The sequence below is a fragment of the Neoarius graeffei genome, chromosome 6 (genome assembly GCF_027579695.1).
Source record: "Neoarius graeffei isolate fNeoGra1 chromosome 6, fNeoGra1.pri, whole genome shotgun sequence".
Lineage (NCBI taxonomy): Eukaryota > Metazoa > Chordata > Actinopteri > Siluriformes > Ariidae > Neoarius > Neoarius graeffei.
Genome location: NC_083574.1, coordinates 1,749,388 through 1,772,197, shown reverse-complemented (window position 1 = coordinate 1,772,197; position 22,810 = coordinate 1,749,388). Strand labels below are relative to the sequence as shown.

The window sequence follows — 22,810 nt, the reverse complement described above, 5'->3', positions numbered from 1 at the left end:
TATGAATCTGGATGATTAGATATTTAGATCTGTCTGCTGGTGCGTTCATGTGCTATGGGAATTATGGTAAATACCAAACGCCGACATGGAAAGCACACATGAACACCCCCTCTTGTGGTATTTTCCACTGGGCAACTCGTAGAAAATTTTGATACACGAGTTGCCGAGATGAGATGAACTTTAACCTTTTCAACATGGCGGCGAGCGGTACAAGACACTTGAATGGTAAGCATTGCACGCTACTAAAGTTTTTTTTTTACTAGTACTAGTGGGTAGTTTTTGGTGTCTATGCAATGTTGCGTCATTAACAAGTGTAGTATAATACGTTAGAAGTCCGTTTCCTTTAAAAATGTGTTGTTATGGTTTGTTTTTACCTATCCAGAACAGACGCTATTGCTAACGATAGCTAACTAACTATTGCTAACTAGCAGTCCGCGTCCTTTGTCAACAACAACAAAAGCATGTGAACACAACACACTGGTAAATACCACTTCCCAACTGGAAAATATCATCTTCCCATAGCACATGAACGCAGCATAACTGAGCCCTGGAAGCCACGCCTACTTTCCCCTCAACTCAAATGAGTAATCTGTCATCTCCCCTTGATTTTTCACCTGCAAGATGCACATTTTTTCCCCCCAAAGTTTTCACTTTCTTTCACTGTAAATGGACAATCAATCAATCAATCAATCAATCAATCAATCAGTGGTCTATAATTAAATAAGATAAATATACATATCTTATTGTACACGGCAAAGCAGAAGACAAACAAATATATAATAACAAACACTAAAAATTCATCGATATCAAGAAACACTTAGCAAATTCTATACGCTGGCAATTAAATGGCTAGTGATTCCGTCATTCTCTATGAAATGTGTAGAATTCTATTCTGTCTGTAGAATGTTTGTTTCGAGTTTGTTGATGTAAAATAAATTCTATTAATGTGTTTGATCGGCTCACATTTGACCAGCGTACAGTATATCGAACATCATGTGGTTAAATTTCCCAAGCTAAGCCAACACTTTTTTTTTTTTCAACACTTTGTTATTAATTATTATTAATTAGAGTCTGAAACATGTTGTATGTAAACAGGAAGAAAGTAAGAGTTTGTGTAAGTTCGGTCACGTTGTTACTCCAAGCTTGTGTGAAAAGTTTAAACATGTTAAACACCTCGTGTGAACACGTCTACAAGAGAATATATCTGAGATGGACTGGTTAGGATTAATCAGGCTTGTAGTACTCGAGTCCGACTCGTGACTCGACTCGGACTCGTTCATTAACCGCATTCGGACTCGTAAATTGGAGACGAGGACTCGGATTTTTTCTTTTTGTAACATGCCATAATAATTTGGCATAAGATTTTTATTAATTTTTGTACTAATTTTGTGTAAACGTCACACCTGCGCGCCTTGGCTCATGCATCAGATCGACTCTCAGGTGCGCTCCGGACAGCGTGCGCGCCAAGCGGAGACTCTCATGCCATAAACGACTCGCACCTGCACAGGATTAAGGTGCAATCAGCGCGCCAGTGTAAAAACTGTGAAAACACACTTACTGTGCGAAGTATTGAGTTGCGTTGCTGACACATTATCGAGCCTTATTTCCTTGTTTGGTTTCCTGATCCCTGATTTCCTGTTTCTCGTCTTTGATTCTGCCGAGTCTACGATTGTGTCTCGCTCGACCTAACAGGCTGTCGCCTGGTTTACGATTTAGCCTGCCGTTCTGGATTGTTTAGCGTCTTCACTGGTATTAATAAACACACCTTCTGCACTTGCATCCATCTCCCAACCATCTCTGACAGAATACTTCACACTCCCTGATAAAGAGAAGCACATTCACCTGTTCATACGGCATGTTCAGGAACAAACTAATGTTAACGGGGCTGAAACAGCCGCCATCACATGGTGCAGATGGAGTCTTTTCTTGGACTCGACTTGAAATGTATTTTTTTTTAATGACTTGGACTTGAGACTGGACTCGGACTCGAGGTTTAGTGACTCAGCTACAGCACTGGGATTAATAACCTGCTGTCCCTGTTCAACTAATATTCCTCATCCTTTACAGTATATTTCTTTACACTGTGTTTATCATCACGGATCTTCATATACAAGCTGTAACAGCAGTGCATTAGTTAAACAGGGATGTGCAGTAGCTTGGTGTGTGTGAGGTTCGTTTGTTTTATGAGTATATTCTACCTGAATACACCCTCAGCACACAAACACATCTCACACAACCTCGTTTTCCTCTGCATGTTCTTCCTCCCTCTCTCTCTCTCTCTCTCTCTCTCTCTGTTTAGTTTTCCCGTCTCTGTCCTGCGTCTGCATGCTTACATTTATTTGCTTTCAGGAAGGATCGCAGGTCCTGATGTATGGAGCTGTCATGCTTATTGTGCAGCGTTGTGTGTGTTTATGGCAGTGTTGTTTTATCTGTGCGTGCTTGTTTAATTATTGTTTGTACATTTTGATGTGACTTGCTTTTTTGGTCTCTGCTTGCTGGGATATGCTTGTTGTTGGTGTGTGTGTGAGCGAGTGAGAGAATGAATCTGCAGGTCTGTAACAGAAGTTAAAAATGATTTTTTAAATTTATTTATATTTTTTTAAATGAAGTCTTCAAATCCCTTGAAAAGTCAAAACACTCCACTTTGAAAGTGTGTTCCTGTATCTGAAGTGTTTGTTATCGAGTCGTTTAGTAGAACCCAGTCTTGATGTGTTTTATACACTTTTCTGGCCACGAGCTTCAGAATCCCGAAAGCTGTAATCCGACTGGCTCTCTGCACCGATTTCTGAAGGAAAAACAAACTCCTGGACACCGCGATACGCAGCGCAAGCCTTTCAGAGCCTGATTTTATTCAGAGGATTGAAACGTTAAACATAAGGCCAGGTTTACTAACGCTCGCTTTGTGCCCTTGCAAATGCTCTCTTTTGGCATTTTAAAAAAAACTTGATGCAGGTAAAGTCGTTATGTATTTGTAGGAGTTTCTCTTTGCGGGGAGGAGAATATGTAAATTAATCATGCAGTGTAATTTACTAAGATTTGCTGGAGTCAGTCGGCTGCTAATTGCATCATTATTTAATGTGGAAACAAAGCATGTCTTAATTTTGTGCTTGATATTGAGGTGTAAGGAGAGCGAGAGGAACACCGACTGCGCGGGAGGGAGGGAGAGAGGGAGGGAGGCCGACTGCGCGGGAGGGAGGGAGGGAGGCCGACTGCGCGGGAGGGAGGGAGAGAGGGAGGCCGACTGCGCGGGAGGGAGGGAGGGAGGGAGGCCGACTGCGCGGGAGGGAGGGAGGCCGACTGCGCGGGAGGGAGGGAGGCCGACTGCGCGGGAGGGAGGGAGGCCGACTGCGCGGGAGGGAGGGAGGCCGACTGCGCGGGAGGGAGGGAGGCCGACTGCGCGGGAGGGAGGGAGGCCGACTGCGCGGGAGGGAGGGAGGCCGACTGCGCGGGAGGGAGGGAGGCCGACTGCGCGGGAGGGAGGGAGGCCGACTGCGCGGGAGGGAGGGAGGCCGACTGCGCGGGAGGGAGGGAGGGAGGGAGGGAGGCCGACTGCGCGGGAGGGAGGGAGGGAGGCCGACTGCGCGGGAGGGAGAGAGGCTGATTGGGTGGGAGGGTTGTCCAGGTGTCTGTCAGAGAAGATTTTTGTTTGTTCAGATTAATATTTTCAAAATGTAATTTATTTGCTCGTGAAAGTCCCAGTGTGTACTCAGGAATGAGGCACGTAAAAGTGTGTGTGATAGAAGGTAAAGAATGTTCTCCACTTGTTAATTTATTTGGAGCGTCAGTGGAAGATGTCATCAGAACACATCAATTATTATTCTGTCCCTGTTTGCGACTCGACATTAATTTGCGCCGGTCTTCGTAGATTATGTTGGTCATTATTAAAATTAACTGACTGCATCTGTGTTTGGTGATTTGTGCATTGTTAGCAGACCACCTGCAGAATTGGCCACGCCCATCGGTGCTTTTTATATTGCGGCCTCATGCTAATTTGCTCTGCTAAGTTAATCTGGCCCTTAATGTTTGGTGTTTTACAAAAAAAAAAATCCAACTAGTTCTCAATATGGCTACATCACAATGTCATGGTCTAACTATAATAAATTAAAAAGCAATAATTTTTTTTGTAGCCTTAACTAAGCATATTAATGTCTTAACTTGTGAATGCCTCTTATCTGCAGATAGCCTGATCTAAATCAGTGTGTTTATTTGCCCTGTTGTGAGTGTACATGTGTGTCAGCGTGTGTACATGTACGTGCCGCGTGTGTGTGTGTGTGTGTGTGTGTGTGTGTGTGTAGCTCTCCGCAGGCTGCGCCTTCTGCTCTTGGATGTCGCTCCACTCACAGCAGTCCGGTTCACAGCGCAAGCAGCCGCCTCTCTCAGGGCTTCTCCGTTTCCGTGCCGACGCTGCTCTTCGCCGGTATGAAACACAGACACAGGAGCGCAGAGGGTCCCAGAGCCAGGCAGTGTAGGCAGGTGACCCCCTCAACCCCATGACCCCACCACAACCTCGCTCCCATTGGACCAGATGGCTGTGACATCACCAGGCCTCCTTTCTTCAGCTGCCAAAGCAACCTGTTCTGCAGCTATGCCCCGCCCCCATCACATGTCAATGACCAATTAGAAGGCTGCGTTCAGCTCACGTTCACGCAGTGTAGCTAGTCAGGCGGTTAGCGTGTCCCTGATTTGTTTTTGGTAGATTGCGGAGTTGTTAGATTTCTCAGGAAGTTCGTGTGAGCCGTGTTATTAGAGGGTTGTGCTTTGGTTAGCTGAAACAAATGCTTTTTCTCATCTCATTGCTTTTTGTCATATTGTGTGTGTGTGTGTGTGTTTTTGTTTGCCTGGCTCTCTGTGCATTGCTGTTTCATCCCCATGGCCTTTCTCTTGTTAAATGCCCATCTCCTCACCCCTCCTCCCTTTCAGTTTTCTTTCTTGCTTCCATGAAGGAACCTTCCAAGGAATGACCATTTTATATAAAGTGTAAACGTTGTGCTTTGAAATTAAACACGCTTTGTTGATTGCTTCTGAGTGTAAAATGCCAGAGTAGAAGGTTGGTTATTCAAATCAGCTCCGTTTAGGCTGTCCGTCTCCGCCTCAAGAGTTCCTGGTCTACAGAAATGTACCAACTGTACAGCAGGAACGAAAACTGTTCCAAAAAAGGTTCCTGCAGTGGAAGCGCACCTCATTATTCCTCTTTTTATATATATACACACACACACGCACACACATGCGCACACGCTTGCACTCCCTCTGTGCACACGTGGTGTGAGATTGAGTCTGTTCCTCCTTGCTCTGACAGGGCGGGTTTTGGGGAGGAGGTCCCTGGCGTTCCGTTGTGCTCAGGACCCCCCACCCCACTGAGAGCCCAAACCTTCTCTTCCTTCTCCCCCTCCAAGTCCTACAGCCGCCAGTCCTCCTCCTCCGACACTGAGCTGAGCCTCACCCCCAAAACCGGTAAGAGCACCCTTACCCTGGGATCAGCCTGCTACTTCACGCTCTCTACAGACCTGCTGCAGGGAAACTCAGCCGAGAGAACACGCACCGCATCAGCAGTGAGACACCCAGCGGTACAGAAATAGCAAACAGGAGCTCAGCTATCAGAGATCTGGCCACAAGAGATCAGTTATTGAATATTAGCCCATTAGATACTGTGAGAGATCACTAGCTATTGGAGAGCAAACCACTAGAGATCATCTCCTGATGATCAGTCTATTAAAGATCAGCTTGCTGCAGGTTAGATCTTGGAGTTCAGTCTTTTCACAGAGAGCGTGCAGTAGCCTGCTTTCCCTCCATTGTTATTGGTTTCCTTTTGTATTTTGATTGTTTGTTTATTTCATTTTCATATCCATGCTGCTTCTTTAGTGTGTGAGTGGGGAAAAAATTAATTATTAACAAAATATATGGATAAGGAGTACTTTAATTTATTTAATAGGGGGACAAACTGCCAAAAATGAGTGTGTTGTGCAGTGGAGAGTGAATTTCAACACTAAATCTACTATTATTATTATTATTATTATTGGATGTTTTCAATTATAGCACGTCCCAGATTTTGTGGCTTTTCTCAGTCACAAAGATTCATTCTAGAAAATAAAAACAACGAAATCATTGTTCTCTTCAATCTTTGTCTGTCTCTCTCTCTCTCTCTCTCTCTCTCTCTCTCTCTCTCTCTCTCTTTGCCTGTGTGATTTTCATATTTCATTTCTGCCTTATTTTTGCTTCATTCTCATCAATCTCTTCATTCCTTATACACCTCTCTCCACCTCTTCTCTTCTCTTCTCCGTTTCTCTCAGCGAGGATTTGTCTGTCTCCCAGTTCTCCTCTCCTTCAGTCTAAATCTTCACCCTTTCCCACTGTCAAAGCCCCAAGGAGTACAACTCCTCCCCCTTTCCATGTGAGCCAATCAGACACAGCCATGCTGAGAAAGAGCGTGTCATTCAGTGAGGACCTGCTACTGGCGGCCTCCGGTAGGACACACCCACTTCCTGTTGGACTTCGACTCCACAGAACGCATGCAATATGGCCGCCCCTTATTAATCAACCCTTTAACAGAAGATGACGTTGCTGTTTGGGGGGAAATAATTAACGAGCATTAGTCAGTGGGTGTGACCTTGAGTGTGATTTGTTGTGGAGTGTCATTTAAAAGCATTTGTTTTAATTAACGAGCGCTCACTCGCACGTATTTCTTTCCATAACCCACTCAGCTGATGGTAGAGTAGTCTAGATTTCAGAAATCTCTGAATTTGTTGTGAAATCTGCATGAAATGCGAGGACACTGCACACACACACGCGCCTTGCATTTCACTCCTGTTTTCAACCCTCCTCTTTGGTTTCTTGTTGTATTTAAAACAGGGCTTTGAACCAGAATTTTTTTCCTATTGGTTCGTTCCGAACAGAAACGGAATTTTAACGTTTTCGGTTTTGGGTTCCACCATTAAATAGACGTTCCCGAACCGGTTAGAACAAAAAAATTTCGTTCCCGGAACGGTTAATTACGTTTCCTGTCAGCTGTTTAACGAATGGCTATAAAATTATGTCTCTGTCTCATCCAGCTTAAGCCAAATGTAGGCTAATTCTATTACAACCTTCATTAAATAAGAAAAGAAATAATTCAAAACAATTATTATTTCAAATGTTGGCGATTTGGATTCTCAGTATGTCTTCCCATCTACACAAACAGAAAAAGTCCCAAAAATGAAAGAGAATTCGTTTAGTGTGTTACCAAAGGCTAGTCAGGCCCTATGCACTGATAGGCTAACAGAGGTTAACGTCATTTAATGTTCGCGAGCCTCTCATTAACGTGGACAGATATATTGATATCGTGTTTGAAATTGACGTTTTTGAATAACGACAGACTGCAATATTTACCTCTTATTTAAGATGTGGAGACGTGATAGTAGTCCACCCTCCCGCTCTCTCCATTCAGTCAGCGAACGTCACACAGGAAGTGAACCCAAGCGGGTCATAGAAACTTGCGCAGGAGAAGAATGACTTTTTTATTTGTAGGCTACGGAAACTTTGAGGAACGAAATAAAAACCGGTATTAACCGGTTACCATTATTTTTAATAAGCGTTTCTGTTCCGGAACATAAAAAATAATAAAGTTTCTGGTTTCGTTTCTGTTCCATGTGAAATAGAAAAAGTTCCCGGTTTTTGTTTTCGTTCCTTGAACCGGTTCAAAGCCCTGATTTAAAATATACATCACATGATGTCACGTTCAGCCCTCGGGCACGAAACGTACGAGCCCAATATCCATGAAGCACTGTTGATCACGTCTTATTTGTAATTTAAAGCTAATAAAGGTTATGGGTGGGGGGAGAGTAGTTCTATCTTCAGACTGAAAAATTAATAACTTTACAGTCTGATTTGTATTAATAATGCTCAGTCAGTTACCTGATGATACCTGCGGTACTCTCAGAAACGATCTTGTATTGTGAGGTCATTTATTGGTGTGTTAATATTAAATCGTCTAATAAGACGTTAAAGTGTTGGAATGATTAAGATGGCACTGAGGGTGTGTCTGAGGAGATGGATGTGCTGCACATTTCCAAACCTGGAGTATAAATTTCTAAACACACGTTGAACCTGCATGGCTGTCAAACCGTATAATTAACCATTAAGTCCTTTCTGAAGTGATGGACTTCACCTTGTGTTGGATTTCTCTTCCTACTTCCTGTGCAGGGATGGGCAGCGGGGGCAGTGCCGGCAAGGAGGCGGGACCTTTTAAAGCACTTCTGAGACAACAGACACAGTCGGCTTTGGAGCAGAGGGTACGAACGAGCGCTCACAGTATCATCAATTTCAATATCATCAAAAGTTTGTGCACCCCTGACCTTCCCCACAACGTTTAAAGCACACAGTTGTAGAATGTCTCTGTGTTCTGGAGCGTTACGTTTTACCTCGAGTGGAACGAAGAGGCCCAAACCTGTCCCAGCGTGGCAGTGCTGCTGTGCACAAGAGCTTGATGAAGACATGGTGTGTGTGTGAAGGTTGGAGTGAAGAACTCGAGTGTCCTGCACAGAGCCCTGACTGAACTCAACCCCTCTGAACACCTTTTTGCATATGTTTAAAAGTTTATTCCTCTTCGTCTGCACAGTGCTGCACATCACAGGTTTATATTAGTGCACTCGTTGTAGTACTGTGTCATTGCTATAGTAACAGCCCATTCATGGGGGCGTGTACAGCGGACACTCCACTGATAATAAAGGAAAGCTCAGTAATAACTGTAGCATGTTTAAGCATAAAAACATGAATATGTATACTGTAATGTACCTGATTTGTACCGTGCCTGTATTGGGGCGGATCTTCAGAAAGAAACCTGTGAGTTGTGATCTGTGTCCCAGTTCTTATACGCCCCTTTTCCACCAAAGCAGTTCCAGGGCTGGTTCGGGGCCAGTGCTTAGTTTGGAACCAGGTTTTCTGTTTCCACTGACAAAGAACTGGCTCTGGGCCAGAAAAACCGGTTCCAGGCTAGCACCAACTCTCTCTGCTGGGCCAGAGGAAAGAACCGCTTACGTCAGCGGGGGGCGGAGTTGTTAAAGGAACAGTCCACCGTACTTCCATAATGAAATATGTTCTTATCTGAATTGAGACGAGCTGCTCTGTACCTCTCCGAGCTTTGTGCGACCTCCCAGTCAGTCAGACGCGCTGTTACTCCTGTTAGCAATGTAGCTAGGCTCAGCATGGCCAATGGTATTTTTTGGGGCTGTAGTTAGATGCAACCAAACTCTTCCGCGTTTTTCCTCTTTACATAGGTTTATATGAGCAGTGATATGAAACAAAGTTCAGTTACACAAATTGAAATGTGGCGATTTTCTATGCTATGGAAAGTCCGCACTATAATGACAGGCGTACTAACACCTTCTGCGCGCTTCGGCAGCGCATTGATACCTTCACTCCTGTTTTCCCCGTCTCCCCCCTCTCCCCCGCCCCCTGACTTCTGTCAATACACAGCCAATGTGACTGGAAACATCAGTGCTGTGGTCAGTAATAGTCAGAGGTTAGTCGAGGGGCGGGGGAGAGAAAAAAAAACAGGAGTGAAGGTATCAATGCGCTGCCGAAGCGCGCAGAAGGTGTTAGTACGCCTGTCATTATAGTGCGGACTTTCCATAGCATAGAAAATCGCCACGTTTCAATTTGTGTAACTGAACTTGTTTCATGTCACTGGTCATATAAACCTATGTAAACAGGAAAAACGTGGAAGAGTTTGGTCGCATCTAACTACAGCCCCAAAAAATACCATTGGTCATGCTGAGCCTAGCTACATTGCTAACAGGAGTGACAGCGCGTCTGACTGACTGGGAGGTCGCACAAAGCTCGGAGAGGTACGGAGCAGCTCGTCTCAATTCAGATAAGAACATATTTCATTATGGAAGTACGGTGGACTGTTCCTTTAAGACCAACAACAATAACAAGACCGTGAAAGATCGCCATTTTTAAGCGACAAGAAGCAGCAGCTGTACAAACGAGAAGTCATTTATTATTATTATTGTTGTTGTTGCTGCTGCTTCTCCGTGTTGTTGTTGCTTCGATGTTCGCGCCAAGGTTTATGCAAACGCAGTGACGTAACTGACGTATACAGCGACGTAATGATGTGGCTCCCCTTAGCACCGCGAGCTATGGAAAAGCAAACTGGTCCTCAGCTGGCTCGCAAGTTGAATGGCACCAACACTGGCCCCGAACCAGCCCTGGAACTGATTTGGTGGAAAAGGGGTAACAGAGAGTGAGTTTCCCAAACAGCTTATTTCCCAGGAATAGCTGATATTATTATAAAGAGATTTGCTCCGGGTGTATGACCGTCAGTGTAAAGTGTGTGTGTGTGTGTGTGTGTGTGTGTGTGTGTGTGTGTTTCTCAGGAGTTCCCCTTCTTTACACTGACCAGTTTCCCTCCTGGATTTCTGCTTCATGTGGGAGGAGTGGTGAGCGCACGGTCAGTCAAACTTCTGGACCGAATCCACAACCCTGGTAAGAAACTCCAGGACACACAAACTACCACATACATACATCTCTCTCTCTCTCTCTCTCTCTCTCTCTCTCTCTCTCTCTCTCTCTCTCTCTCTCTCTCACTCACTCTCTCACTCACTCTCACACACACTCACAGGTTGCTGCAGTTAAATTAAACATTTGAAACAGTACGGTATCATTCTACAAATTTCAGTAGTTAGCGTTACTGCATTTCGCTATTTTTCTTTTTTCCACTTCACTTTGAATTTTAATAGTTCGCTCGCTGTTTAAGACTAATCCTCGCAGGCGTGGTGTAACTCTTCCTCTGACCAGTGACCTGCCACACCAGTCCCAGTTATCTCACTACATTTGTAAAGACGCTGTGGATTCGCCGACTGCTGAATGAACTCGTGACGTTAGATTCCTGAAACTTGTGGAGAAACGAAGCTCTGAGTGAGATCTGGAGATCTTCTGCTTTTAGGGCGAATGATCGTGAAGAGGCGGAGTCTCCTTCTACACCTGTGTGCAAACGGTGCCTCAGGTCATGTGATGGGTGGAGACGATATGTCTAACCTGATGAAACAGGTAGACATAGATACACGTACAGTACATCCCAGTTTATACACAGAATCCCAGGAATGGAAGGTGCACATCACACGATGAGCATATAAACTGAAAATAAGATTGTTTGTTTGTTTGTTTAAATGATGGGAACTGAACTTAATCCGTGGTTCGCTTATTCACGGTATTCCCCATCCTGAATCGAGCTGGTGTACGTGAATGGTCATGTGGTCAGGTGTGTTAGCGGGGACGGAGATTATTTCTGATACAGACCTAAAACACTCGTCTGGATGGAGATCGTTTTCATTTTAAAACTAAAACGTATTAGTGTGGACGGAGCCCTTGCATATTTTACCCGCCTTAGGGGTGAACAGTTAGCGACTGATAAATCCTTCTTCTGCACCTGACACGCACACAAGTCAGAGTTTTCACTCGTTTAATGTGGCATTTAAACAGTGCAACTTCTGATGGTTATTAAGTTCATCAATGTGTATGAATATGTAGTTTTTGTTTATTTTTTTTCATTGGTACTAATCTAGTACCATTTACTGTTCTACCATGCCAGGTAGTATCTTGAACCAGCCCACACACACACAGGGAACGCACCTGGACACACACACAGTGCATACCACTCCAAAAGTAAACAAAATACACACCTACCTTACTGTGTGTGTGTGTGTGTGTGTGTGTGTGTGTGTAATGTGAGGCATGGGTTGACTGAAAGAGCTGCTCACATAATCTTAACTGTAGATGTGCTGATGTAGTGCCACTAAACTAGTGACATAGTGCTGCTGCATGCTTTTCTCTCTCTCTCTCTCTCTCTCTCTCTCTCTCTCTCTCTCTCTCTTTTTCTGGCTCTTTCTCTCTCTCTCTCTCTCTCCCCTGACGATAACTCTCTTGTCTGTCTTTGCAGTTCCTGTGGAGTGGTGTTGTCCAGTGTTGTGCTCTTGTTTGTAGTCTGTGTTTGATTTTTTTTTTATTACTTTTCCTCTCTCTCTTTTCCTTCTGTTTTTCTCTTGGCTCCTTTAACTGATCTACTAATGTGGCGTTTTGACTCAGCCTTGGGTAACACCAGATCATACAAACTGCTAGACTGGAATAGTTTCACCGCAGGTACTACCTTACCCCCAGTCCTGCATTTACACACACACACAGCCCTTGGCAGCTCAGTTTGAAACACACACATGCACACACACACACACACACACACACACAGTATTTGGCTGACTGATGGGCGAGTAGTTGACTAATTAAGAGTTGCGCTATCACTTGTGTACTGCTAAGGGTGCCAATACTTTAATCTTAAAGACAGTCGAAAGAATCTCGAGTGCACACTTCGTCAGAAGGCATCAAAATCACCGTCACACACTGTAGCTGAATCTCATGACCTTACTGGACGTTTTGTGCAGTATGTCGGGTCCCTCGTGCTGTCCCCTATCTCGTGAACGGCGAATATGAGGAAATGTATTCAAGATGGCAGATGTTTATCACTTAAAAATGACAAAATCATCTGCCGAGTTCTGGACTCTGATTGGTCAGAATAGTAGGTGTTGATTAATTCTCTCTAGCAGCAGCCCTGACTGTAGTGCAGCTGCACATCACAGGTTTATTCAGAATTAATACGCTCATTCTAATCCGTTCTCGTTTCTATAGTAACGGCTCAATCACAGGGGCGTGTACAGCGGGTGATGCACTAATAATAAATGGTCATAACAGACGCAGCTTCACATCAGGCTGCATCACATGACCCCTTTGTGGATTGTTTTCCTACGACAGCACATCCCGAAGTGTTTTTATTCCTCACACAGTGCTTGAAGTAGCCGAATTTATTATTATTATTATTATTATTATTGCTGCTGTTCTGACTGTTTCTTTTCAACCTTGATTTATAGAATTTTGTTGGTTTTTAATTGTTTAAGTTGCTTGATGACAAAATTACTCAATCAGTGATCAGGAGCCGGTTCCATCTCTGGTTTAAATGATGTATATGTTTTATTTACTGAATCCATTAAGACGTGGCTCGTTCACATTTTAATAAATCTGCAGTAAACTCTGATGAAGAAAAGTAATTGTAAATATTTACATCTAATATTTAAATCTCTAAACAGCTGTAAAGTTTCACATTATCAAAAAATAAATAAATCTCTGCACACTCTTGGTTTTTCGCAGTAGTGTGTGTTGCATGAGCTGCCATGTGGCGTGTGTGTGAGGCAGCTGCAGCATGCTCGGGCTGGTTATGTTCCTTGTTCTTTGCTCTGGCTGGTTGTTTCTGAACCTGCTTTGGCTGTTTCTCACCAGACCCCCGCCATACTGTGCTCCGCCCTCTTACCCAGCATTCATTGCTCCCTGATTGCACTGTCACATGACCAATGATGCAGTGAGAGGGACATGTGCATCGTCCTGCTTTTCTTGATGTGGGCTGTAATAATGATAATAATAATAATAATAATAATAATAATAAAGTAGTAATGATGATGATGACTGTGACCTGTCATACTTCATGATTAGTGTGTGTGTGTTGGTGTGTGTGTGTGTGCGCACCATTCTAGAGTTTGTTTTGGAGGAATATACCCTGAGCGACCGCCTTATTAAAAACATCCGCACCCCTGCTCATTCATGCAGTTAGCCAATCACGTGTCAGCAGCACAGTGTATAAAACCATACAGCTAAAATTCACATCAAACACCAGAATGTGGAAAAAATGTGATCTGAGTGACGTTGACCATAGTGGTGTCTCTGGAGTTTAAACCGTATGGTGCGAAGATCGAAAACCATCCAGTGAGCATCAGTTTTTGAGAAGGAAACGCCTTTTTGATGAGACAGGATCAGAGGAGAGTCACTCTGTACAACCGTGGTGAGCAGAAAAGCATCTCGGCACATCAAACCTTGAGGCCGACACCCAGTGTGAGTGAGTCCGTGCCTCACAGGAGCCGAGTTCTTTGCTAGCAGGAGTGGAACCTGATGTGTTCTGCTGTTGTAGCTCATTCACCTCAGTGTTTTAATGTGTTGAGATGCGTTTCAGCTCATTATGATTGTAATAAGTGGTTATTTAAGTTACTCTAGCCTTCCTGTCCATGCTATTGTGATGCACAGAGTAAAAATAGTTATGTTTCTTTTCACTATAAGATAATGTGTAGAACAGACCACAGATTACAGCGTTTCCCTTACCATTATATTGCCCCCACCCCACACACACCTTTTAAAGTCCGGGGGGAAAAGGACCATGCAGAAATATCCCCCACCCAGCCTGCGCTCTCCTCTCATGTGCCCAGAAACAATTCAAACGATGGTTAGCAATGTCAGAACCCCTCAAGTGACAAAAGACGGAGGAAATACAACATTTTTTTTTTTTCAAAAAAAAAAAAAAGAGCGTGAGTGACGTGTTCAGACACACTCTGTGTTAAGTTAGCGAAAGTTATGTTATGAATATTCACAGTGCGATCATGCTGGAATCTGATATCACTTTGTAAACGTTCAAATTAGCGAGCTGTCGAAAATGACTTATTTTTCAAACAAGCGGTCAGTGTAGTACTGTACTACTTCACTAAACACATAAATCAGAGTAGTGGTGGACAGTGGAGAGGGGAGTGAACACACATTACAGAGAGAAGAAATAAGCTCTCCGACTTTCGAATTACAATTATAAATCAATTAGAGCTATAGATGGTTCATTTTCCATTTTAACCTGTAAATCACGACAATATAACACTTTCATTCATGAAAGTATTTTTATTTGGAAATAGTTTCTTGTGTCTGTAACTCAGCAGGGACAGCTGCCCCAGGTGAGAGGCAGGGAGCAGGGAGCAGCTGCCCCAGGTGAGAGGCAGGGAGCAGGGAGCAGCTGCCCCAGGCAAGAGGCAGGGAGCAGGGACGGCTGCCCCAGGCGAGAGGCAGGGAGCAGCTGCCCCAGGCGAGAGGCAGGGAGCAGCTGCCCCAGGCGAGAGGCAGGGAGCAGCTGCCCCAGGCGAGAGGCAGGGAGCAGCTGCCCCAGGCGAGAGGCAGGGAGCAGCTGCCCCAGGCGAGAGGCAGGGAGCAGCTGCCCCAGGCAAGAGGCAGGGAGCAGGGACGGCTGCCCCAGGCAAGAGGCAGGGAGCGGCTGCCCCAGGCGAGAGGCAGGGAGCAGCTGCCCCAGGCGAGAGGCAGGGAGCAGCTGCCCCAGGCCAGAGGCAGGGAGCAGCTGCCCCAGGCGAGAGGCAGGGAGCAGCTGCCCCAGGCCAGAGGCAGGGAGCAGCTGCCCCAGGCCAGAGGCAGGGAGCAGCTGCCCCAGGCCAGAGGCAGGGAGCAGCTGCCCCAGGCGAGAGGCAGGGAGCAGGGACGGCATGTAGAGAGTGGAGAGGTGAGCGAGTTACAAATGACAATGGAGCAGTAAGGTGCGAGAGACTGTGGTACAGATGGGTGACAAATTAAAACCAAGATGAAGTGTCTCAGTCGTGACGCCACCACGAGTCTCCAGAATATCTTCAGTGCTCCTTGCCAAGTCTGTGGAAGTGTACTGGAGGGATGAACTTTCCTCCAAGATATTCCCTCATTTATATAGAACCTTTATTTAATCAGGGAATTTAAATGGGATCAAGATTCCTTTTGTTAGAGAGACGTGAGTCCAGCAGGTCGACCTCAGGGAGGGGAATCTGAAAAACTTAAGCCCTTTGGAGTATTTGTGCCTGTACTTTGCTCCCCACCACCTTTGAAATCAAAATTCTGCCCGAATAGGACATGACCAGTTCTCCTGCTGAACCTGTATCCCCTCAGCACAGGATCAGTGGCTCTGACCCAACTTGGATTTAAAAAAAAAAAGTTCCATAGTAAAAATTGTTCTAAAATAAATGTGAAGACTTAAATATGACTCCTTTAACTGTTTGATCAGGTCCAAATGCTCTGTAATAGGAGCCGTGGGGAGGGGTCCTGCAGGTGACCATCCTCATCCAGCCCCCCCAAGCCAGTAAACTCGGAGGAAACACTGGATTATCTTTTTTTTTTTCCTTTCCCCCCCGTACAAAATATCAGAGTTATGGTTACAGGAGACGAGCTCAAGTACATAGTTCACAATGGAATTTGCATAAAAATGTGCTGCTTCTGGGCTGTGAACAAACAACGCTGAGGTACGAAGTCAAAGAGTTTGTTCATCGTAGTGTGTAGCAAAGAAGAAATCCCTCCATTTCTATTCTTTCATGCTGCGTTTTCCTTTATTAGTGATCAAGCAGTGAGGTCATATGGAAATATTATGAAGTACAATTATATTACTCCTGGAATTTTTTTTTAATATAAAGTTTTTTAAATGATTCAGATCCTCTTGGGTGACACTTGTGTGCCACTGATTTGGGATGGGACTACGTACGAGCTCAGCTTGTGATGTCACTGAATAAGCTTCACAGCTTTGTACCAGTGACATCCGACATTCGAGGACGATGTTGTGGTACCGTCAGAGTTTACGCTGCGTGCTAATGTAGCTAACTAAGTTAGTTAATGTTAGTGATGAAATGTGGTTGTCATGGTAACGCTGAACTTTGAACATGAGTGTAATTTGAGGCTCTGATCCTGAAATCTAACGTTTGTCTCAAACGTGAGCTAATTCGATATCTGACTAATGATGGTAGTGAACGCTAGCGATATTATAGAAATAGGCTTCTAATTAACATATTTTTGCGTATTTATAAAATCTGGTAAAGGTGTAGAGATGTTCTGAGGACATTTTTAGTTGTTTCCTGTGCATTAAAAAAGCAGAAATTATTTTTTTGTTTATGAAAATAAAATAGAATGAATTAAGTTTGGATCATAAGTAAAGTCCCATAGCAGTGTGCATTAAAAAAAACCCCGCTTTTCTGTTCTTCAGTCGAAACGCAGACAAGCTGAGACGAGTCGAGAGGTGAACGCTGAATTCCTTTCATTCCTCAAACATCTCAGCCAAAGAATGACCAAAAACCTGTGCAAAGATCTAAAGGTGTCGTCATAACCTGAAGCGGAAGCATTAAAGCTCATTTGAATATTTAATTAATGTAATGTTAATTATATACATTTTAAAAAACATGATTAATAAAGCATTTTTTCTAACCTGCACTCATCTTATTTTTTGTTTACTGTTTTAAGTATTGTCCCCCCCCCCCCTTTACTCTTCTGCCATTGGTGGAACCCAGAAAAGGGGCGGAGATTTTCCATTAGAAATTTTGAATGCATGTTTTACGAAACTGTGTTTAATGGGAATGTTTGATCATGTGGTTGTTGCGCTCATCACTGACCTTAGAGGATGAGCAGGATTTGATGGTGACAAGCTAACAATCACACCTTCATCATCGTCATCCTCATCGTCGTCATCATTGTGAGCTGCGTTCTCCTCCTGGCCTGTTGGGGTTAATTTGCTTGCTCTCAAGAGCATACGTTTAAAATAAATAAATAAATAAATAAAAGCCCTCATTCTCAAACACGGAGTGTGTGTGTGTGTGTAAGTGAGAAATTTGTCCCTCGTGTATCAAGCAGGTGTGTGAGTTTGTGCTCATGTGTGTTTTAGACGAACCGGAGACGCGAGACGCCTGGTGGGAGGAGATTCGACAGGAGATAAAGTCTCACGCTAAAGCTCTGGGCTGCCATGCAGTGGTGGGATACAGCGAGTCGACCAGCATCTGGTAAAACACACACACACCCTCCCTCTCACTCAGTCTCTCTCCTTCCTTAAAATAACTTAATGTATTATAGTTACATTTCTCGGGTGGCTCAGTATCCATACGGTAAAAACATCTTCATATCATCTTTCATGATTTTTAAAAAATTTATTTAAACCTTCAAAATTCCAAAATCTATAATCTCACTACAAAAGAAATGACATAAAGGTAGTACAGACCGAGCATAGTGCACTATACGCCATCATTTATCATCCAGGAAAAAAATGGAAGGGGGCAAAAAAAACAAAGGTGATTTTTAAATATTAAATTTATAAATCAGAATAGAATTAAAAAGCCAAGAAAATGAAGTGTTGTTATTTTTATTTATTATTGAATTATGTTGTTAATCATGAAGTACGTATCTTTTTACTATTTTATTTACATTTTTATATTTGTTTTATCATTGTTTATTTAGAGCCTTAACTGACCTTTGATTATATTTATTTATTTATTTATTTATCGTGTGTGCGTGTAGCGAGGAGGTGTGTATTCTGTCGGCGTCGGGCACCGCGGCGATCCTCAGCTCCCGCTTCATGCAGGATGGCACGCTGGACACCGAGCACAGGTTGTCACGGCAACACGGCACAGAGAGGGGCGAGGGTGAGATGGGTAGTTCAGCCTCGTTAGGGTAGGTTAATCACATGACCCACGCTGACGGACCCCTAACCTCACTAAAACTTTACTAATGAGGCTGGTGTGTGTGGGAGGGTGGACTTCACACACACACTAACACATTTAAAATCAGGCAGGACAAAGGTGTGTGTGTGTGTGTGAGAGATTATTGTAGTCATTTGTGAGGCCAGTCTTGGTTATTTTAATTAATTGAAATATAATTAGATTAATGACTTTGTATAATGAATATAATTAATTATTTAACAAAAATTTAATGTACATTAAAATGTGTATGCAAGGATACAGTGTAATTCATTTAAGTACTTAATTATAAATATATTAATTAAATGATAACTCTTTTCATTAATCATTTAAATGCAGTCAAAGTGATCAAAATATTTTAGTTTTATGTATTAAAAATATATTTAGCTGAGACATGACAGAACAGTGAGGTCACTGAGGTGTGTGTTACCCTGTATATGTAGTGGTGTGTTAATTATCTCTGCGTGTGTGTGTCAGATTTGATGATGTTGTTCCTCCTGCCTGTGGGTTTTGTCACATCCCGTATGATGAGTTGAACATGCCGTTTCCAGCTCAGCTCACATACTGTCACTGCTGCCGCCGCCATAAAGTCCCTGATGTGCTCTTCACCACGATAGACGTGCCGTCTGAAGCCCATGTCACTGGCAAAGGCTGCCTTATACAGGCCAGGTGCAGCACACGGAGACACACACACACACACACGACTCTGTAATCAGCATCATCTTTGATCTGACATATTACATGTTTGAAAACTTCTGTTTCTTGCTCTGTAAACATTGTTTTAGAGAGAGAGAGAGAGAGAGAGAGAGTTTTGAGAATCGGTTGATGTTACTGGGTGGTTGCTATGATGCACTTAGTTGCTAGGTGGATGCTATAATCCTGCATTTGGTTGCTTGGGTGTTATTAGTTGGTTACGAATACTTTATTGTCCACAATGTGGAAATTTGTCTTCAGTTTCACCACAAACATTTAAACAATTAAACATTAAAATCACAATATACAAATCAAGCATTCAAGCACTACATTTTGTAAAAACAGAAGAAGAGAAAACCAAGTTATTATAAAAATACATTAGCACTCAAAAGAGTGTTTAAAAGAATGAAATACCTGAAAAGTAATAAATATCATATATAATAATAAATAAGTAATCAGACCAATAAAAAGGACTGGGGTGAATTAAGAAAGAATCCCTGTATTATTTATCGCCCTTATTCCTTTTGAGACGAAGGAGTTTTTAAAGATGTTCTTATTAGCGTTGGGCACTCTAAAACGCCTCCCAGAGGGTAGAAGCTCGAATTCACAGTGGAGCGGGTGCGAAAGGTCATTTATGATTTTCCTGGTTTTGTTTAAAATCTGTTCCTCATACATTATACTTAAGTGCTTTTGTGGCTTTCCTATTATCTTTGTGGCCATATTCACTATTCTCTGTAGCTTATTTTTTCTCTGCATGTTCAAGTTACCATACCACATGATCATATTAAATGATAGAATGCTTTCAACAAGGTTTTTATACACTGTTTGTAAGATGTCCTTGTTCACACCAAAGTTTTTGAGTGTATGGAGTAGGTAAAGACGTTGTGAGCACTTTTTAAAAATAAAATCTGTGTTTTCTTTAAAAATGAGTTTACTATCTATAAAAGTGCCAAGATATTTAAAATCATTCACGACTTCCCCTGTCTGTCCCTTGATGATTATTGGAGATAACAGGTCCTTATCATGCCATGCTAGCTTAGTTGGTTGCTAGGGTGTTGCTAGGTGGCTGCTGTGTTCCTCCAGATGGTTACTGATGTCTTGCTCAGTGGCTCTTATGGGGTCCCAGGTGGTTGCCATGTGTTTCTAGGAGGTTTTAATATAACCCCAAATGTTTGTTAGGTTGTAAATAGGTGGTTGCTATGGAATCTCAGCTGGTTGCTAGAGTGTTAATTGGCTGCAATCATAGTTCCAGGTTTTAGTGGGTGGAGCAATGCAGTGTTAATTATTTTCAGTATATCTGAATTAAGAAAGACTCAAATCACTCAATCTTAGATTTATATGTACATATAGTGTATACTCTCAGTAAAGGTCACTCTTAGTCATGTTAATGAGGTTGTTTTTGGTGAAAGCCTGTCTCCGTCTTCAGGCTGTGTCGCACTAAGAAGAAGGCTCAGGGCGAGGGAAACGCCATGGCCATAAGTAACCTGCTGCCGTTCCTGGAGTACGAGCTGCACACCCAGCTAATGAACAAGCTGAAGCTGCGCAACATGAACGCTCTGTTCGGCCTGCGCATCCAGATCAGCGTGGGAGAGAACATGCTGCTCGGCCTGGCTGTGAGTACAGCGCCAACACGTGGTCGTCCATCTTTGGGTGAACCTTGCACTCATGAGCACGTTTGTGAGGTCGTTGTGGGCGTCGCTATTCATGTAAAACTCTAATCACAGCATATTGAACATGACTTCAGCATGCTGTTTATATCAAAACATAAAACTGAACTACACACAGCCTTATTGCATAATTTGCATCTGTATAATTTGAGTAATTTGCATATAACAAGCGAGAAAACCCACACCGCTATATAGCATGGGCTCCAGTTCAGTTATTATTTGACATAAAACCATATTATCATCCTGTTTGATGGTGTACATGTGTGTGTTGTAGTCAGCGACAGGTGTGTATCTGACAGCGCTTCCAAGTCCAGGAGGAATCCAGATCGCGGGAAAGACCCCCAGTGACATCACATATGAACAACATCTCTCAAACATGCAAAAAAAAATTAATGATACTATTGCCAAAAACAAAGAGCTGTACGAGATTAACCCCCCGGTACGTTCTCTCTCTCTCTCTCTCTCTCTCTCTCACACGTACACACAACTGAGTCTTCTCTGAATGGCTTGTGTCTTTATGTAGGAGTTTGTTGAGGAGCTGATTGGCTCACCGATCCCTGAGCCCCGGCAGAGATCCCGCCTCTTTCGCTCGCACTCGGAGAGCTCAGACGAAGTGTCAGAGTTAGACCTGTCTCACGGGAAGAAGGATGCTTTTGTTCTGGAGGTGAGACAGACAGACATTGAGAGAGTTAGTCAGTAAGATGGTCAGTGATGCATTCAGACAGGTTGATGGTCAGACAGACAGAGAGATGATCAGAGAGGAAGTTGGACAGAGTCAGTCAGTCAAGAAGAAGAACAGACAAAGTCAGTGAGACAGTCAGACTGATGATCAGACGGTCAGTGAGTCGGTCAATGAAACAGTCCGTGAGACGGTCAGACTGACGATCAGACGGTCAGACTGACGATCAGACGGTCAGACTGACGATCAGACGGTCAGACTGACGATCAGACGGTCAGTGAGTCGGTCAATGAAACAGTCCGTGAGATGGTCAGACTGATGATCAGACGGTCAGACTGATGATCAGACGGTCAGACTGACGATCAGACGGTCAGTGAGACGGTCAGACTGACAATCAGACGGTCAGACTGACGATCAGACGGTCAGTGAGTCGGTCAATGAAACAGTCCGTGAGATGGTCAGACTGATGATCAGACAGTCAGACTGACGATCAGACGGTCCGTGAGACGGTCAGACTGATGATCAGACGGTCAGTGAGTCGGTCAATGAAACAGTCCATGAGATGGTCAGACTGACGATCAGACGGTCAGACTGACGATCAGACGGTCAGTGAGATGGTCAGACTGACGATCAGACGGTCAGTGAGACGGTCAGACTGACGATCAGACGGTCAGACTGACGATCAGACGGTCAGTGAGTCGGTCAATGAAACAGTCCGTGAGATGGTCAGACTGATGATCAGACGGTCAGACTGACGATCAGACGGTCAGTGAGACGGTCAGACTGACAATCAGACGGTCAGACTGACGATCAGACGGTCAGTGAGTCGGTCAATGAAACAGTCCGTGAGATGGTCAGACTGATGATCAGACAGTCAGACTGACGATCAGACGGTCCGTGAGACGGTCAGACTGATGATCAGACGGTCAGTGAGTCGGTCAATGAAACAGTCCATGAGATGGTCAGACTGACGATCAGACGGTCAGACTGACGATCAGACGGTCAGTGAGATGGTCAGACTGACGATCAGACGGTCAGTGAGACGGTCAGACTGACGATCAGACGGTCAGTGAGACGGTCAGACTGACGATCAGACGGTCAGTGAGACGGTCAGACTGACGATCAGACGGTCAGTGAGACGGTCAGACTGACGATCAGACGGTCAGTGAGACGGTCAGACTGACGATCAGACGGTCAGTGAGACGGTCAGACTGACGATCAGACGGTCAGTGAGACGGTCAGACTGACGATCAGACGGTCAGTGAGACGGTCAGACTGACGATCAGACGGTCAGTGAGACGGTCAGACTGACGATCAGACGGTCAGTGAGACGGTCAGACTGACGATCAGTCGGTCAGTGAGACGGTCAGACTGACGATCAGACGGTCAGTGAGACGGTCAATGAAACAGTCCGTGAGACGGTCAGACTGATGATCAGACAGTCAGACTGACGATCAGACGGTCAG

The 22,810-nt window shown here is 44.0% G+C and overlaps 1 protein-coding gene across 4 annotated transcripts in view; it reads left to right on the top strand.

The window, feature by feature from the left end:
* The window catches only part of c2cd5 (C2 calcium dependent domain containing 5), a 46,657-nt gene that overhangs the window by 10,240 nt on the left and 13,607 nt on the right, over positions 1 to 22,810 (top strand). For 2 of the 4 annotated variants that reach the window (XM_060923173.1, XM_060923171.1), the window contains exons 9-17: positions 5,297 to 5,451; positions 8,176 to 8,264; positions 10,350 to 10,458; positions 17,501 to 17,615; positions 18,127 to 18,216; positions 18,783 to 18,974; positions 20,425 to 20,611; positions 20,940 to 21,104; positions 21,189 to 21,329. In XM_060923173.1, the coding sequence (XP_060779156.1) occupies positions 5,297 to 5,451; positions 8,176 to 8,264; positions 10,350 to 10,458; positions 17,501 to 17,615; positions 18,127 to 18,216; positions 18,783 to 18,974; positions 20,425 to 20,611; positions 20,940 to 21,104; positions 21,189 to 21,329 (1,243 nt within the window). Of the gene's footprint in view, positions 1 to 4,295; positions 4,470 to 5,296; positions 5,452 to 8,175; positions 8,265 to 10,349; positions 10,459 to 17,500; positions 17,616 to 18,126; positions 18,280 to 18,782; positions 18,975 to 20,424; positions 20,612 to 20,939; positions 21,105 to 21,188; positions 21,330 to 22,810 lie in introns of all 4 variants that reach the window. The other 2 variants (XM_060923172.1, XM_060923170.1) reach the window with 2 other exon arrangements.